The 20,307-nt window shown below is 34.0% G+C and overlaps 1 protein-coding gene across 1 annotated transcript in view; it reads left to right on the top strand.

Moving 5' to 3' along the window:
* Window positions 1-20,307, top strand: part of PIGN (phosphatidylinositol glycan anchor biosynthesis class N) — a 109,345-nt gene that overhangs the window by 49,184 nt on the left and 39,854 nt on the right. Inside the window, 7 exon segments of the mRNA XM_082417952.1 lie at window positions 2,839-2,978; window positions 5,153-5,252; window positions 5,357-5,449; window positions 6,560-6,651; window positions 8,777-8,885; window positions 10,947-11,055; window positions 17,251-17,353. Coding sequence (XP_082274078.1) covers window positions 2,839-2,978; window positions 5,153-5,252; window positions 5,357-5,449; window positions 6,560-6,651; window positions 8,777-8,885; window positions 10,947-11,055; window positions 17,251-17,353 — 746 coding nt within the window.

The raw sequence follows: 20,307 nt of genomic DNA on the forward strand, positions 1-20,307 counted from the left end.
ATAACTAACCAGGGTCTGTAGCCTAGCCAAGTTGACACGTAAAACTGACCATTACAGTTGAGGTTATTAAAAGTATTTTGAACCCTTTGGTTCTGTTTGCGAAACATTCTGATTCTTCTTCAGCGAGAGTTTATAATCTAGTGAAGTGTCAGCATCTGGAGGAAGAATAAGTTGCCAGAAGTCTACAGCATTAACCAAAGGGAGGCTTGGAGAGCAATTAGGGGGTGAGATGATTGCAGCTGTGCACACATTAGAACATGATGCTTGCAGTTGGGGTGTAGGGAGCCTTCACCGAGGTAGTTGTTGCCAAAGTCAAATCTTAAAGGGTGAGTCGGATAGCCCAATAGAAAAAAGGAAAAAGGTGCAGGGAGAGCAGCACGTGCCAGATGAGGAGTGAGGTAGCATGGCTTCTTGGAAGGGCTGCAAGTCACTGACACAGCTAGACTATAGAGGGCCCGGGGGGAGTGAGAGATGAGCTCGCAGCAAATTCTACCCTCCACTGCCGGATGAGGAAACAGAGCTTGAGACAAGCTAAATGGTTTAGTCAAATTGACAGCAAATAGAACAGCAGTGCTGGAATTAAATTTAGGTCTGACTCCAAAGTTTCTGTCACTTCTCCATGACAGTGTCCCCCAGATTATACAGGTTTATCACTCTTACAGACAACTCTGCAGTGAACATTCTCTTTAAAGGTAATTTGCCATAGCTCCTCCTAATTGAACTCTGCATTTAACTTCTATCTACTCTTCTCCTTTGCTTTTGCTAGTTCAGATGTCTTTTGCTTTAGAACTGAATATCCTTATTTTGCCACATGCTTCCCTTATTCTCTCACTGCTTAGGGAAACCACAAAATGTTAACCCCTTAAACCAAGTCCCAGGATTCCATCTCCACCTGTATGGTTTAAACTCCTCATAGGCCAGCACCTAGTACTGAGCATGGCATAGACTGTGCAACGTAACCATTGTTAGTTGGATGGAGGAGTGATGACAATGCACACAGCACGGCTCATTATCATCAGGTGTTTTTTGGAGGGTCTGGGGAGGCAGGGAGTTAATGATGATGAGGTAGGAAATGTTCCCCATTCCTGTTATTTAAAATCCTTTCAATTTTTACTTCAGCTGAACTGAATTCTTTTTGATTTGGTTTCCTACAAGTAGATGTTTATTTGTAATGTCGATTACTTTATGTGTCAAAGGATTGGATAATTATATGATATTGTACTGACTCTAGAAAATCACTCGAGTGTCTTTTTTAGGTGCTCTTTAAACTTATTTTCTTATTATTTTACTATCCTCAGAGTGATGTGAAACCAGTCCCAATTCCTAAAGTGAATCCCTGCCTCAGGCACCTTGAGCTTTAGAGACTCTACCTGTCCATATCTGTTAGAGACCTGCTCCTTCTTCCTCCATCCCTTGCTATGGGACCTCCATTTCCAGTGCTAGTCACTGAGAGGTTTCTGTAGTGACTTTTGGGACTAATGCAGAGAGGTAGAGGAGGAAAGAAGAAAAATAAAGGTGATAATGATAGCCATTATTTATTAAGCAGTAGTAATATTCTGGGCATTTTGTTAAGCTCTTTTCATAATCTCATTTAAGCATTACTAGCCTTGATAAATAGATATGGAATTATTCTTCACATTTTATAGAGGGGGTAAAATTAAGTCTCAGAATCTGTTTTGTACTTTGCTCATGGTCATACAGTGAGCAAGTGACAGAGCCAGGATTTGAATTCTGATCTGTGTAGCTCCAAACTCTTAATCACAATGCTATGTCTCACCTTCCTTTTTACTACTCTGCCCTAGTTTATTCTTGCTTCTTTACTTCCTTTCTGGTGACATTTTAGGCCAGAGGGAGGAATTATAAAGGGGAAAAAAACTCTTGATTTTCCTCCCTAACCTCCCCTACTCCAGAAGGTAATTCTTAATTCTCACCTTATTTAGTTTGGGTAGCAAAACAAGGGGGAAACAGAGAGAGAGAAAACAAGGCACGGAGGCAGGAGAGTACCGTGTGACCCCTCCAGTCCGTCAAGGGGGAAACAGAGAGAGAGAAAACAAGGCACGGAGGCAGGAGAGTACCGTGTGACCCCTCCAGTCCTGTCAAGGGGGAAACAGAGAGAGAGAAAACAAGGCACGGAGGCAAGAGAGTACCGTGTGACCCCTCCAGTCCTGTTTTCTTCTCCTGTGCGCTCTTAGCATCACAGCTTTCCGTAAGTGTGTTCTTGTCCCAATCGTTGGCATTTCTGTCCCTGACCCTCGCAGCATTACTCCTGGCCCAGAGCACCCGCGGCCTGTGGAGGCCGTCACTGGTGATTTACATGGAGGAGCTCCTTTCGTGTTTGGCAGGTGTTTGGGAGAGAAGATATGACTGAATGAACCTACTGTGGTTGGGTGATGGAGAGAGAAGCGTGGGCAGCATGTCAAGTTGAAGTTTGAATAGATAGAATTATTGTTCCAAATGAAGATTAGGTCCCACAGTTTGTTGTAGATTAAATGGGCTTTTGTGGGCTTGTCAGTGAACTGAATCAACATTTATAAAATTGTTACTAAGGAGAAATATGTTCAGAGTTCCGAACAAGTTACTTGCAAACAAACTTTAGGAGCATCGTCATTTTAAATTGAGAATTACCTAATTGCAACAATTCCAGGCTATCCAGCTTTTTCTCCTGTAATGTGCTTCTCCAATGACAGATTTTTTTTAAATGCAGTTCTTAGATTAATCATATAGTTGTAGAATCACTGAAAGAAAGTAATGTATTTTCTTCACTTTATAAAATCTCTTTTAAAAACCTATCAAGTAGCATGGGTTTGGAGTGTTTTCAATGTTTTGTTTAACTTTCAGAAACCAAGCCATCTCCTGTCATGTAGTTTTGTAGCTGTTGGCGTTTTACTAGCACTTTTCCTGCTGATTCAAGCCTGTCCCTGGACTTACTACATATATTGCTTGTTGCCACTGCCCGTATGGTATGCGGTTCTGAGAGAGTAAGTAACACATCTTGTGGTCTTGTTTTTCACTTCACTGACAGTTAAATCTGTATTTAAATGCATTAGATTTCTGTAACATAAGTCATGAAAGATAATTATAATACCCTCAAATCTCCAAGCCCTTTCATTTCATTCATAGCAGCATAAACATTGCATATAAACAGGCTTTTTTTTTTTTCTTGGCCGCACCTTGAGGCCTGCAGAATCTTAGTTCTCCAACCTCTAGGGAATTCCCTAAACATCCTTTTTATTTTACTTTTCCCTTTTGACTTCATCTTGATTGCCCTGAGGTAGCACTGGCCTCATTCCCTTCTTTGTGTTATCTTTTATAAGAAAAATCTGGAGTAAAAATTAAATAATTAATATGGATTGTACTATGTCAGGAGTGACTTACATTTTGAATTTGTCTCATCATTCCAGTTTCCAGTGTATCTTCATGTTTCACAAAGCAATTTGCATGCTTTTGTTCTATACATTTTTGCCCCTCCTTTCCCAGCTATCATGTAAACCTAGATGAATGAAAGTTCGCAATTAAATCCAATCTAGTAATGTATACCTACAGGGGTTAGGGGAGATTATTCTTGTATGCTGTGGTTCTACCTTTAAGTGCTTGCTCACAAGTTGGACTTGAAATGGATTCTTATCAGTGTAGAAAACATCAGAGGTAGAGCTCTCATGCAAGTTATAAGCACTTTAAAAGAAAATCACTAAAATGTTGGGCTGGTTCATGTTCACAGGCAGCGAGGGTCGTGTTACAGATCGTGTTGATTTCTATATTTGCACCAGTAATCTAGAATTTAAACTTAGTCTTGGGCATCCTTTGAGCAAACCAGACGCCGAAAGCAGACCAGGGAATGACAGCCCAGAATAAGGGTGTTGTCAGGGTTGGCGAGCATGTTGCAATGACACAATGTGTTTTCTTTTCTAATTTTTGTTACCTCCAGCTTTGACCACCTCTTCTTAATATGAAAAATAAAAATTAATGTTAAAATATTTTAAATGTTAACATTTTTAAAAACAAGGCAAAAAGACACTGACAAAAGAACAGACTGTTACTTCTCCATTTGAAAGGAATAGGGTTGCTGGATGTACATATTTAAATTGGATTTTTTCCTAATGTCATTTGCTCTGGCTTAAAAATTTTTAGAGTGAAAGGTGTTATCCAAAATTCCCTCCTGAATTATTAAATGTTCTATTTATGAAGAACACATATACATTTAAATTTTAAGGACAGAGTGATTTTGAAAATATGTTGTGTTCTATCTTTATCTTTTTGATAGATTATAAAGAAAATAAACATAAAAATTCACTTTTCTTCTAGAAATAATCTAAATGATTTTACAAAATCATCACTGTTGAGAACAAAAGAAACATTCTCCTTTTGACTGGTGTTAGCTTTTCTTTCCTAACATGGCACCTTAATTGTTTTGATGACATTATGTAACCATTGTTTTCAATCAGAAAAAGGTTATAAACCAAGTGATACTGACTTTTTATAATTGCCTACTTAATAATGCACTACCAATGCTAAAAAAATTTTTCCAGTGATGAAATGTAAAAAGGACTCAAGTATGTAATACATTTTTAATGGTTATGAATTCACATTTAATTACAATTAGTGTACAATTAGTGACATCTTAAATTGAGTTTGGAAAAGGTTATTTCACCCAGTGAAAAAGTGCAATTAAGATTTTCTCTACCTAGACTAGGAAAACATACCTTTATTTTATTAAAACAGTTGAGATTTCAATATAAAATTAACTTTAGTGAATTTTAAAAATGTTCTCTATGTTTATTCATTTGGGTTTATTGTATTTTATTTCTGATGTTGTATCTGTAATTGTATGTGCCCATGTTTAAACTAAGATCCAATAAGACTCATTTATTGTCATTAATGTTTATAAAAAAACCAAGCAAATTAATGTGATCATTATCAACTTAATTCAGAAGTTACATTTTTCCTAGAATACTAGGTTTCAAAAAAAGATTTAGGTAAGTAAAGCCATTGAAACAAATCTGTTGGAGATTATCTTAGTTTTTGAAAAATCTATGAATTGAAAATTCCCTGATTTCTATGCACAAAATTTTTATTTTTTACTATATGAGAACTAATTTTTTTATATTCAATATAGGTTATAAATAATCTTTTTATAAATAATCTTGTTAAACAGATTTCCAGTTATTCAAGGCTTGGTCACATTACTGTTGACCTTCCCTCCAAGTCATTTTGTTGGATACCTGTTACTCTTTATCCTGGGAGTTGAAGTATTAGTAAGTAATTTACCACGTTACCACATTTTCAGGTCTCTTTCATACACATGTAACTCCTTTGAAATGACTTCATTTTCCCTTTCTTCTTTGGATTGCATTACTAGGTTCTCAGTTTTTTCTACCGCTGTATGCTTACAGCTGGACTCATTGCGTTTGCAGGTTGGCCATTTATCACTCCACTGTGGACTCGAGCAAAGGTATAAGTACTCACTTTGAAATTAGGCAGATTCATAGCGGCTTTGTTTTGATATGCGTTTAACTCAGGGAATTATTCATTTTTTTAAGAAAAGGGTAGAATGTGACCTTACATAAAGATCCTGATCCTTTTGACAGGAGGACTGATGTTGACTTTAAGGTTTCAGTGATTCATGCAGACTTTCATATCAAAGTGAACTGGTCTTGTGGTGATTGAAATACTCAAGAAGCAGAGCTGATTTGTCCTTCTCTGAAGCACTTCCTAGATTCCTTTAGGCTCAAATATCTAAATGCCACAGAGGAACTGCCCAGAGAAGTGCGGTGGCATGAGAGGCCACACTCTGGACTCAAGTCAGAGGAGTCACCTCCCTCCTGGTCTGGAGCCACCTCAGTTTTTCTCTGGAGAAGTATTTATTCATGATAGATTATTTTAAAGTATGATTACTCCTGATTTTCTGCCTTTAACTAGGTAGGTAATTACAGTGTGCTTCTACAAAGAATACTCTCATGTTTCCACTTTGATACTTTTTGGTGGAGGTAGCAGGAAGATAGAAATATCTTCTTTCTACTCTGTGAGAACCTACAAAATTTTCCAATTAATGGGACTATTGACAATTTTTTTGTCTTAATCTAATTACAGAAGTATTTTTACTTATTTCCCTCCTGGGCACAATCATTTGATTATGATTGCAGGCCAGCTTTCTTAAAGATGTCATCAATATATGGTAGAACATAAATTGAATGAAGTGCTTGCTTTGAAACAGCAGACCTGAGTCTAAATCCTGGCTGTTTCATTTACTAGTAATAGATCTGGTGCTACTTAACACTTTGGCATCTCTAAGCTCAGTTTCCTCATCTGAAATACTGTGAATAATATAGCGTACCTATTGAGGTTATTGTGAGAATTAAATGAGATAATGCCTATATCATACCTAATATAGTGCCTACTATATAACAGATCCTTCACAAATAGTAACTATATTACTTTTTAAAGTAAAGAGATGTAAGGCTTTGAATTTTCCTTTTAGTTTCACAGCCATGTAGTCTGTGAAACAATGAAGACAGTTTTTTGTACCATAATTGTCTAAAGATAACTTTTTTCTTTATTTCAGAGCACCTCACTGAGTTGGAGTTTCTTCTGTTTGCTCCTGGCAGTGTTCCCACTTATGCCTGTTGTAGGACGAAAGCCAAATATCTTTCTAGTGTATGCACCATATTTTAACTTATTTTCTTTTTAATGCAGTTGTTTTTCTCAATCAACACTATGAAATATGAACCAAGTCTTGGCCATGAGTTTAAAATCATGTGAACAAACTAGAAGTTAAAATACTAATATCAAACCATTAGTCATAATTTTGGATCAGGCTCTGAGAGGCATTAAAACTCCCTGAAGATGCTTCTGGACCTTCGTAAAACATGAAATTGTGCCAGGCGCTTGGCAAATTGAATGGTCATTATTTCATTTAACATTTCCTTTCTTATTTTCTAATCATGTAATCATCTTTGTTACTTTCTTTTGAACTTTGTGTAACCAACTTTTTAGCATTCTAACCCCATCTTTAATAGATGAGAGTATATCTTTTGAAGGAAAGTTAACTCAATATTTTTTTAAAGTATGTGTTCATTTTAAAGTACCTATAAATTATATACATTTTATCTCATTTCTGTGAGAATAATAATATGGAATAGATCAGAAATTATTCCAGGAAGTCAATTTATTAGCAGAGCTCAAAAAATTGTATTGAATTCTAAGATTTTATCTAAGCCGTACTTTATTAGTTCTAAGTGAAAACATTTTACAGCTGTCATAAACTGTAAATAGCATGTGCAAAGATGAATTCAAACATTTTATTTTTTGTTTCCCACTACTATGTGAGCTCTTCTCTTGTCTCTATAAAGCCGCTTTCCCTCCTTTCATTGGCCTCTACCCATCTGTCCTGCTCAAGCACTATTGACATGTTTGAACAGGACTTATGCTAAAAGGAAAAGAAATTATATAAATGGTCTTCATAGAAATTTTTCACTTTACCTATTCCAGTAAAAATTAATTCAGGAAGCAAACTTGTTAAATCATGAGAAATCTAATTTATATTTTTAAAAATTATGTTGTTTCCCCTCTTAATTTAAATTCCTCAGTACTTCAAGTTTCCCAGTAGCTATATTTGCAACTTCTTCATTTTGCCTCCTGGTTTATGGAGAAATTGCTACTCTCCATTTGATCTCTCACCTCATCTCCCTTCTTTAGAAATTACAAAGATAGATATGTGAAATATTTAAGGATAAATTAAAAGAAAGAGCAAAAATGTATATAACATAGCTATAATATTCCTGTTACTCCAGTTTTCTGAGGTAAAAACATATTTGCCAATTAATTGAAATACCAAATTATTTTTTTTAAGAGGGTATGGGGGAGAAAAAGCAAAAACAAAGAATCTTAATCATACACGGTTGTTTTTCATAAGTTTTAATTAACTTTTCCCTCATGATTCTTAAAGAGAATATTAGAAGAATCAAAACAAAGGCAAAAACAAGCATTTTCCTGGGAGTTCCTGCTTCACGTTCTCCATAACCCTGCCTTTTGCTCTTTCTTATTTCTCTTAAACCAACTCCTTTTCACATAGTTCTATTATATTACTGGGTTCCAGATTCTATCCTCAACATAATTTCAGTCGTCCTATGTTACTTGGATTTTTAGGAGGTGAGAAATAGAACTCAATAGTAATAGTACAGTGTTTCCTTGATGTTAGTCTCCTTTGACTTCAGGAACCATACTGTATCTGGTGTTCTTGAAAAAGTGTAATTTGTTGTTTCATTACTGTACCAATGCCTCACCCACATGCTGCTTTTGTGGCCCCTCTTCCATCCTTCCCTTAGCCAGAAACAGCTGTGAAAAGCACCAACGTCAATGATAGAGAGGAACAATTTGTGGATTATAAATGTAGATTTTCCTTTTTGTATGAGTAAGTGCTCATAGTCAGAAAATGTATGGTGTAGATACTGATATACTTGTTTAGCTATCTTTTATATTGTTTTCTGTAAATTTGTCCAAGTCAAGCTGAGAATTATGGTATGCGTAAATGTTAAAAAAATCAAATTATAGAGATAAGATGAAGATACTTAAAAAATTGTGTGAAAAGTTACAAATGACACCATCCCCACAGGATCTTTATTCTAAGATTTTTATTCTTACACCTGTGTATTCATTTTGTTACTTCATCTTGATTAAGCCAAATGATTGAGAGATTCTACATTAGAGTAAAATATCTAATATTTTCATGTGACATATATTCTTACGAAAATTTGAAATTGTGAATTGTGTTTTAAAACAGAGTGGGTGCAGGCTTGCTGGTTCTTCTGCTATCCCTGTTTGTTGTAACATCTGTCATAAAAAGAAAAGATAGTTTTGTAAATGAAGAGCTGGTGTTACATCTATTACAGGTCAGTTACAGATTTTCAACACTATGTTATACAAATGATACACTAAAATGTATCTTACAGTTGTATTTAATTATCTTGTTCTTAAGATGCCATCCTGTTTTTTTTAACCTCAATACCAGCTGAGAAGAGTTTTCTGTTTAAGATATTACATGGAAATATATTCTCTAAAAGGTATGAGATAGCAAAAAGGTCAGCAGGAGGCCCCCCAAAAACGCCTAGATAGCAGAGATTAAGGAGATATAAGAGGTATTGTCCAAAGAGTTGAACTGAAAAAGACTTCCTCTGGTCTGAGATTCTGTGTTGTCCTAATTTGGGTCAGGAAAAAAGTAAGTTCTTTGAAGTGAAAGCAGCCGCTTAGTATGTTTATATGAAGATTAGTCAGTTTAAGACTTCAGATGACATACTAGGAGAAAATAAACTTCACTTTGGTTGGTGGCTTTGGAGTGGTGAAAAGAACTTTGAACTTGAAATTTCAAAATTGAGTCAATTCCCAGTTATGCTTTGTACTAGATGTGTGATTTTCAGTAATAGAACTTGTCTGTTTGTTTTTAATCTGTACAGATAATATCCAGTAGGGTTGTAAGAGATTATATGATGTCATATTCTGTAAAATGATAGCTTTTTTGTAGATAAGAGTGGAAACCACTTTTTTTTTTCCTTTTCAACAATAAACAATAAACCACATCTAGAACACTGATAAAAAAAACTTATTTGAGTCTCCTCAAAAAATTTACTCAGAACAAAGCTGGGATAATAGTATTTCCAAGAACACTCAAAAATTAAAATATACAACACTTAAAAGATGTTAACTCGTTCTTGGAGAACAACAGAGAACATATAAAAAGAGAAGTATTTTTGTCAAAGATCCTATCAAGCCACTGAAGCGTATCTTTTCATTTGAAATGGTCTACCGACTGGTTTTACACTAAACCATAGTAGCTTTGAAAAAATTCACCTGTAATAATGAATACTTTGACAGTATCTGAATCTTACTCTGTAGGAGCAAAGAATACCATGTTAAAATTCTTATGGACTTTGTGAGAAATACCCCTAAGTATAAAGTAATTCCTTCTTACATTAACCTTATTACTTTGCATTCATTCCTCTATTGCGTACCATATATATATTTTTATGATTCTAAGATTTGTGTCTTCTCACATTTTAATGTATCTAAAATGAGAATGTGTCTCACATTTGAAAGGATCCTAGAATTGTGTCATAGGTTTATTGACAGCAATTTTTCCTTCTTAATTCACTGAAAATATGAGTAAATTAAATGTATCTCTAGGATTTGGTGATCAGGTTGCTAATCTGATCTTTAAGAGAGTTTACTTTGTTCATAGCCATAATTTAGCTCATTTCTTAAATTGGCTATTAATCCGCTAGTTCAGGGGTCAGCAAACATATTTCTGACGTGCTAGATTGTACATATTTTAGGCTTGTGGGGCATATGGAGTCTGTTGTCACTTTTCAGCTCTACCGTTGTAGGGCAAAGGGAGCTGTAGACAACATGTGAATGAATGAGAGTGACCATGTTCCAATAAAACAATATTTCTAAAAGCAATAGTTTACCAACTCTACACTAGTTTGTATATATTCCCTAAAGAATATTGTACTCCTTGTATTCCCAGTATCAGTGAAAACTCAGACCACAGATATGTATTGAATGAATAAATAGATATGACTGTTAGTGAGGGCCAGAGGTGGAAGAGACTCAGCCATATACACCAAGCTATATACATTTCACTCTCTGCACTTCCATGATTTAAGAAAACTTCAAGATTAATAACAAATATTTCTAAGTAGAAACAGTGTGATAATGTATGCCAAAGTACTCCTGAAAGTGTAAAACACCTCATTCATGCTTGTAAAGGAGGGCTTTTGCTTAGTACAAGAATTCTGACTGTTGGTCTTAGCCACAAGAAGGTGAGCTGGTCCAATTTCAATAACATTTTGGCCAGACTCCAGTTGTTCAAGCACTTTTCTAAGTATTCTTTCTAATATATAAATTAGTCACTCACCACCTTCTCTTTTATTTACGTCTTCTGTGTTTGTTTTCAGATGCTAAGCACGGTGCTTTCCGTGTGTGTTGTGTATGGCACTCATAATAGTCTACTCAAGAAACAAGGACTGCCTCTTATTAATCAGGTTGTTAGCTGGATAATATTAGGTAAGAGGTCAATCAAATCAAATGAGATAACTTTCCATCAAGTTACATCTTAAAATTATCCATTTACATCTGTATCATTGCTGTTGAAACAAATAATTTTGTTGTGGGAAAATAATAATAACGAGCTATTATTTCTATCTCTTGTTGGAAGTTGACAAAGAAAATTAGAACTTTTGTGAGCATTCATGTGTTATTAAGAATTACTTGATAGACTATTTATGACTTGATAATAAGGCTGTATATTTATTCGCACCTGATAAAAAGTGCTTCCAGAAGAGAAGAGGGTTTTGTGAAGAGATTCCTATGCTGAAATTTCATGTCAATTCATAAATTCTCCGTTCTTACACAGGGACTAGGAAGCAGTTAAATTTTATCTGTATTTCCCTTGCTGAAAATAACATTGATTAGTCACCTCCCAACACATTACACATTTTATAAAGCCGATTATACATTTTAAAACATATTCCTCTATAATTCTTTTAAGAATGTGCGTGTGGAGCAAACAGATGTCGTTTAAGGACTTAGCCTTTTCCTTCCAACTGGAAGACAGGAGCAAATTTTAAGTCGAGGTTTTTCATTAAAAAAAAGAAAAAGTTTGTAATGCCTATGAATGACATGATGTGTAATTTAACATTTATTTATTTATAAATGATTTTTGTTCATCATTAAAAAAAAAAGATCTTTGGATGGAACTTTATCTTAAAAAGACGATTGAAGGATAGGAGTGTTTGTCCTTGGATTGCTCTTAAAATCCAAGCAGAGGCTTAAAAATACAACAGGAAATGGACATGTATCTCCTAAAGTTTTGATTTGCTCATTTTCTATACACCTTGGTCATTGTATAAGTGGAAGTTATTCTTGGACAATAAGTGTTCTTGTATATATAACTTTATTTTCACTATGTAAACTTCATTTCATTATTGGCATTATGTAGGCCTTCCCTTTTAAATTATCTTGATTACTAAAGTTACTATTTACATTCATTCTGCATGACAATAGCAGAGACTGCTCTTTCATTAAAAAAAAAAATGTGTTTAGTTTGTACTATGTTCTGGCACTATTCTGTTCTCTGAGAATAATAAATATGGAACAAGTCCCTGCCCTCCTGGAGCTTATATTCTGCAGGGCTGGGTGGTGGGGCTAATATTCTAATGGGGTATCTATATGTAATTGTCTCTCACATGACATGTCAGTTTTCAAATCCACAGAAAAATCAAAAATTATGAATGGCAACGATGACACTAAAGGGAAGTCTTTTTATTTTCCTGCATAGCTTCAAAAATATGCAGTGTATATAACACACACCAGCATATAAACAATATATCACCTAGGGATAAACCACATGAAGAAGAGAAGCAAAGAAAATAGAATTTGTGTTCATATTATTGTACCTCATTTTTAAACATCTAAAATGTCTAAAAAGGTTAAAAAAATAGAAATTTCCTAGAATTACAGAAAGTCATCCTCTACTTCATGTCCTTGTCCACCTGTGATTACGAGTGTATGATGTATAAAATTTTTTAAACACCATATTCAATATTTTTATCCATTCTACCATCCTTATATTAATTTTTCAGTTCACTTAATAATATCCTTTATGGCATTTTCCCTTTGTCTTTTATGACATTGACATTTTTGAAGAATATAGCCAATTAACTCTGGGAAAACTTATATTTTACCCATGAGTTACGTTGAGACATTCTAACCAAGAACAAGGGATGTCCTTTCCCTTGTTCAAGTCTACCTTTGTGCCTTTTAAAGCAGTCTTCATAGTTTTCTTCATATAGGCTGGGAATATTTCTTGTTAAATATATTCCTAAGTATTTTATCTTTTTTGTTGCTATTATAAATGAGCTTTTCTCATTCATCGTATCTTCTAATTTTTAATTTTTTTTTGAGTATAAGATGCTATTGATTTTTTTTAACATCTTTATTGGAGTATAATTGCTTTACAATGGTGTGTTAGTTTCTGCTTTATAACAAAGTGAATCAGTTATACATATACATATGTTCCCATATCTCTTCCCTCTTGCGTCTCCCTCCCTCCCACCCTCCCTATCCCACCCCCCCATCCCACCCCTCTAGGTGGTCACAAACCACCGAGCTGATATCCCTGTGCTATGCGGCTTCTTCCCACTAGCTATCTATTTTACATTTGGTAGTGTATATATGTCCATGCCACTGTCTCACTTTGTCACAGCTTACCCTTCCCCCTCCCCATATCCTCAAGTCCATTCTCTAGTAGGTCTGTGTCTTTATTCCCGTCTTACCCCTAGGTTCTTCAAGACCTTTTTTTTTTTTTTCTTAGATTCCATATATATGTGTTAGCAGACGGTATTTGTTTTTCTCTTTCTGACTTACTTCACTCTGTATGACAGCCTCTAGGTCCATCCACCTCACTACAAATAACTCAATTTCATTTCTTTTTATGGCTGAGTAATATTCCATTGTATATATGTGCCACATCTTCTTTATCCATTCATCTGTCGATGGACACTTAGGTTGCTTCCATGTCCTGGCTATTGTAAATAGAGCTGCAATGAACATTTTGGTACATGACTCTTTTTGAATTATGGTTTTCTCAGGGTATATGCCCAGTAGTGGGATTGCTGGGTTGTATGGTAATTCTATTTTTAGTTTTTTAAGGAACCTCCATACTGTTCTCCATAGTGGCTGTATCAATTTGCATTCCCACCAACAGTGATGCTATTGATTTTTGCATGTTAATTTTATATCCTACTTCTTTACTGAATTTTCCTTTCTTGAGTTAGGTTTATCATTGGCTCTCTAGGTAGAATTTTCCAAGTATACCATCATGTAGTTTACAAATACAGATATGTATTTCCCCCTTCCTGTTCTTATTCCTCTCTTTTCTTTCATTTACTCGCATTGGCTAATACCTACAGAACAATGTTAAATAGTAGAGATAGTGAACCGCCTTGATTTTTTTCCTGATCTAAGTGGGAGTGTCTCTGGAGTCCCCCCATTTAAGACAAATTCTGGCTTTAGGACTGAGGTATATATATTTATCATGTTAAAGAAAGTACATACTCTCCTGTTTTATGTAGGTTTTTATTAAGAATGGATGTTGAATTTTGTCAAAGACATTTTCAACATCTATGGAGATAATAATATGGCTTTTTTTCCCTAGACCTGTTAATGTGGTGAATAATACTAATAGATTTCCAGTATTGAACCATTCTTGCATTTCTGATATAAACTCCTAAGACACATTTGATTATAATGTATTATTTTCTCAATGTAGCATTGGAGTTCATTTGCTACTATTTTTCCATCAGTACTCATAAATGATATTGGTCTTTAATTTTCTTTGTTGTTCTAAATTTATCAGGCTTAGGTATCAATGTTATATTTGCTACTTAAAAAGAATTGTTTCTCTTTAATTTCTATACTCTGAAACAATTTATGTAGCACTGGGACTATCTGTTCTGTAAAGTTCTGAAAGAATTCCCCTGTGAAACTATCTGAATTTAGTCCTTTTTTGTTGGGTAGTCCCCTGATAACTTTGTATTTCTCTATGAAATTAGTCTGTTTAAGCTTTTTATCTCTACTGCGGTTAATTTGGAAATCTATATTTGCTTAAGGAATTTTCTGTTTCTTCTAGATTTTCAAATTTATTCATATAGAGGGATGCAAAGTAATCTCTTATGATTTTAAAAAATTCCTTCTGTATTATTAGTCATTTCCCTCATAATTTATTTTGTATATTTGCACTTTCTTCCTTTTCTTTGATTAACTTAGCTAGTGGTTTGTCCTTTTTGTTTATTTTCTCAAAGAACATGGATTTTGATTTACTAATTTGATCTACTGTTTTTCTGTTCACTACCTCATTAATTTTTGCTTTATCTTGAATTTCTAGTTTTATTATATTGTGTCTGAGAGTATTTTTTGTATTATTTTTACCTTATAGAACCTACTGATATTTTCCTTGTGCCCTAGTGTATATGATTAACATTAGCATCCCATAGGTTTTAGTATGTTGTGTTTCCATTTTCATTTGTTGAAATATCTTTTTATTTCCCTTTTAATTTCTTTTTTGATCCATTAGTTGTTCAGGAGTATGTTGTTTAATTTCCACATAGTTGTAGATTTTTCAGCTTTCTCTTGTTGTAATTTCTAGTTTTATACCATTATAGTCAGTAAAGATACTTGATATGATTTCAGTCTTACTAAATTTGCTAAGACTTGTTTTGTGATCTATTATATGATCTATCCTGGAGAATGTTCCATGCACAGAATGTGTTCTTCTGCTACTGGTTGGAATGTTATATAAATTTTTGTTAGATCCATTTGGTCTAATGTATGGTTCAAGTCTAATGTTTCCTTGTTGATTTTCTCTCTGGATGATCTATCCCTTTCTGAAAGTGGAATATTGAAGTCTCCTATTATTATTGTATTCTTGTCTATTTCTCCCTTCAGATCTATTAGTATTTGCTTAGTATATTTAGGGGCTCTGATGTTGGGTGCATATATATTTACAGTTGTTATATCTTCCTGATCAGTTGACCCCTTTATCATTATATAATGACCTTATTTGTCTGTTGTTACCATTTTTTGACTTAAAGTCTATTTTGTTTGATGTAGCTATAGCTACCCTTCACTTTCTTTTGGTTTCTACTTGTATAGAATATCTTTTCCATTCCTTCACTTTGAGCGTATGTGTGTCCTTAAATCTGAAGTGAGTCTCTTATAGGCTAGACATATATTTTAAACAAGACAATTCCTCGGGATTAGGAGAACGTCGGTACTAGAGGATGCCTACCATATGGTGCAAGGCATGAAATGGTTGACTCATAGGTAGGTCAGCAGTATCTCCAGAGATATCTTCCAGGCACTAATTCACTATAGTCTAGCTCCAGTGAACGTTTTTTGCTAATGTGCTGGGATCCCTAAATGGGTTATATGTTATGCAACTGGTTCTAACTTATGTCACTCAGGATGGGGACTCTTATTTCCCTTTTAGCATCTTATCAATCCTTTACACAAAAGTCAAACAAATACAGAAAATACAGTTTGGTAAAACAGGTCTCATTTGAACTGGCTTTTTAAATAAATATTAAAATACTATTTCTGTTAAAATATGTACCAGATGATGATAACATTACTGGAACTACACATCTGAAAAAAAATCAGAAGCGATTCTTCTAAGATTACTATAAATATAACTTACATAATCTTAAATCTTACAGTGACTCAACTTTGAATGAGATTGTCTTTACATTTAACTTATTAGTAGATGTTGACTAGTAGTAATAATAGCACCTAGCAGTTATTAAGCACTTACTGTATCTCAGGCACTATGCTTAAGGAGCATTTTATAGGTGAAATTGTATTTAAACCTCACAACAGCTTTATATCATTTCTACTTAACAGATGGAAATACTGCTTAGATAGATTAACAAACTTGCCTCATGGTTAAAGAGTTATAAGTAATTCAGCCAGGATGCCCTCCCAAGTTATCTGTCTTCATACTTTGGAGCATTTCATTCCACGCATATTGCCATCCTAGCCAGGAGGATTAGGAAATTATGCATATTTTCTTTCCAAAATAAAGATTGGGGAGTTTATGTTTTGCTACCCATACCCCACCCCCAATTTATTTGCTCTTCTCCCACTGAAGTAGTTGCTTTCTAATCCTGAGAAGAAAGATTACTTCACTTATTTGGATTACTCTTATTACAACTGTCATGTGTGGTGAAGTCCTTGTCTCCTGTCTCTAATTTTCTAACTGGCACACTACAACTCTCAATGCATACTTTGCAGTGGGAAAACTTGGAGGAGGGAGTGCTTAGGAAAAATCAATTTCTGGGGAATAAGTTGTCTTTGAACTAAATGTTTAATTAGGAGAAAAGTTGCTGAATCTTGAGTAATATTTTTTTTTATTATTTACATTAGAAAATGACAAATTATTTATTTAAGAGTTATTACAGTGAGCAAGGCTGAATATAAATTGGGAAAATCTGAACTAAATTGTGGTTAAAATGGTGAAATGTAATTTTAACTAAAAATGTGAAGTTTCAAATTTCTTACAAAAATGAGTAGGGCAAATGTAGCTTCATTTTAAATGTCACACAAATAATAAATGCTATAAATGATAATAGATTATTCAGTGCTTTAAACTCAACATACCCTGTGTCGCTTGTACTAACACTACCCATATTTGTTTTATTGCAGCCTCTTCCTTCATCGTGCCTCTACTGAGTCCTCTGATTCTCTTTGATCGGCTGTTTAGCATTCTTGTTTCCTCAATGTCGACCTACCTACTTCTAAGCACAGGGTATAAACTGTTTTTAAATTTTAATTTTTAGTAGCAAGTTTTAAATGACATATTGACATTTCTCTGAGTATTTAACCTCTGGAAATGAAAAATATGTGAATCTTGAGGAATAAATTAGAAGTATTTTTCCTCTGTAAAAACTGTATGTGACTTGATCTGTAATCTTCAGTTTTCTTTTTCTTATCATTTTTTCACAGTATTGCCTGTAGTCTTTGTGTTTCTGTTTACTTCCTGAAGTTGCTTAAATATTGCTTACCTACAGTGTTAGAGAGTTCTGATAGATTGTGGAGGAATTTTAAGTCTCAAACAATGACTTACAAGAATTTTAGTCTTTGTTGCATTCCTTTCATGCACTTTAAATTATGTTTTGATTTGTTCATTCTTCTTTGAGTATAATATTTTATTTTTACTCTTGCATATGTCATAGTCCAGATATTCCTTTTGATTCAGAAACCTTTTAGAATATTTTCCCAAAAGTTAAACTGTTAAAAAGTTAAACATTTTCATTGAAGATTAAAATTTTCTTGTAAAACAAAAACAAAAAAGAACAGCTTGATTTGGGTTGGATTCTGAAGCATTCTCTAGAAATCAGTGAGAACAATGACATACTCTCCCATCTACTTTGAAGAAAAGAGTTCTTCACTTGCTTTTGAATTTTATTTCATCTTTACTTAAATCTTTATGAGGGTGAGAAATGTGCACATTATAATAAACACTGAATAGAACAGACAAATCGAATAAACACCGCTCAGACAGTTTCAAAATTTGGTCCAAATATAGGATCTTGATCCCAATTAGAATAAACCTAGGGATTTACCATTGTGCACATTTAAGCACATTTAATTTAAGAAATCTAAAAGGTGAAAAATCATGCCTATAATCAGAATAATGAGTATGACCTTATTAATGAATGTATTAAGAAATATATTACCCAACATCAGAAAGTATATTTACCTTTGCAAAAAAAAATTAGACAGAGGTAGCCTGAAACAGCAGTCTGATCATTTCAGTTAGTACATTTTTCAGTGTCAAATCAGTTTTGCAAAACATAGTCCACCTGTTATCATTCCACATCACTATTTTTGGATGACCTGGAGGGTTCTCCATGTAAATAAGTGAATAGTCAGAATTATAGGATATTTAAAAGAAATGCAGTTTCATTACTTTACAAAAGTACAGTAATAGTAATCCTGTATTCTAACAATGCACCCTTGATTAAATGAATAAAGAAGATTTATTTTTAATCAGCATTTAATTATTTTTATGCAGATGGAAGCTATTATAATACTTGAAAATAGTTCTCTTAAGTTGGTTAAACATTTTCCTCCAAAATTTTGATTATATTATCCCTTTGCTTAACAAAGTATAATACAAATGAAATGTCTTTTCAGCCCTGTTCAATTTGCACAGAGACCAAACTAGCAGATCCTAATTTAGAAAGGTTTTATTATGTACACTCTGAGCCCATGATGACATTTTATTGGTATTTCAGTTTATTAATTCAGATATACAGACTTTATATGAGATATTGGTTGTCTAAAGAAATAAAGTCCCATAAGAAGATTGTCTTTATCAGATTTATTCATCTACATTTTACAAAAATTTTATTTTATAGTTTTTGAAAAGAAGTATATCTGTAGCACTATATGTAGAACTATGGAATTTATGTTTTTACGTATTAGGAAAGAATAATTTCATATATAAGTGCAAATATTTTAAAAATCATGGGTTTTTTTGGGTTTTTTTTGCTCGGAGAGTATACTTTCTTGATTCAATTAGTCAACAAGTTTTTTTTCACATTTCTAGTGTCCTAAACACTAGACAGACATACAGTTAGAACAATTAGTGTACCCCAGGTGTATAAGAGAGTTGTAAGCTGCTATAAAATATGGACTCTATTTTACAATGTTAGGCAATTGCAAAATGCAACAATTAAGTTATCGTAATTTAAGTTGTGAATTATGTGATATAAAGAATGACTAGAGACAGGGTTTGGGTAAGGGAGCTGAACTGGTGCCATCAAGGACTCATGTGGAAATTGAACTAAATTTTCAAGAATGGCTAGGATACAGGCATTCTATTTCTTTTTCAATTTTTTTTTTAATCATTGTGAACATAGTATAATCACATTTTGAAGAGTAGGAATAAGGAAGAAAAATCATCTATTAACCCTACCCCTCCTATTGATGTTCTGACATATTTCCTTCCAGTCTTAGCTCTGTATTTATCCTTTTAACACAGTATTAATCATAGTCCATATACTATTTTATATCTTTATTTTCTACTTTGCTGTATTTTATTTTTTATGTTTTGAAATTTTTATTTTTTTAAATTTATTTATTTTTGGTTGTGTTGGGTCTTTGCTGCTGCATGCGGACTTTCTCTAGTTGTGTTGAGTGGGGACTACTCTTCGTTGCGGTGCTTGGGCTTCTCATTGCGGTGGCTTCTCTTGTTGCGGAGCATGGGCTCTAGGGGCATGGGCTTCAGTAGTTGTGGCACGCAGCCTCAGTAGTTGTGGCACACGGGCTTAGCTGCTCCCTGGCATGTGGGATCTTCCCGGACCAGGGATTGAACCCGTGTCCCCTGCATTGGCAGGCAGATTCTTAACCACTGCGTCACCAGGGAGGTCCCTCTACTTTATTTTAGAAGCATTTTCCTAGTTGGCTTATAGGCTTCCTAACCATCATTTTAATAGATTTTTAATATTCTATGACATGGCTGTACCTTGATCTTTCCTGTATTTTTTGGTCACTTTATTTCCAGTTTTTATTGTCATGAATAATGTTTTGAGTTATGTTTTTATGCATAAGCCTTTTATATAGTTAGATTATTTCCTTTTTTCACTTCTCAGTTGTAGTATAGGTGGGCCGTAAAATATGAATTTTTTTTTACTTTTGTCTTAAGAACAGTGCCAGCTTATAATATTACCAACAACCTATGAGGGGACCTACTTC

This window comes from Balaenoptera physalus, assembly GCF_965194825.1.
Source record: "Balaenoptera physalus genome assembly, chromosome: 12".
NCBI lineage: Eukaryota > Metazoa > Chordata > Mammalia > Artiodactyla > Balaenopteridae > Balaenoptera > Balaenoptera physalus.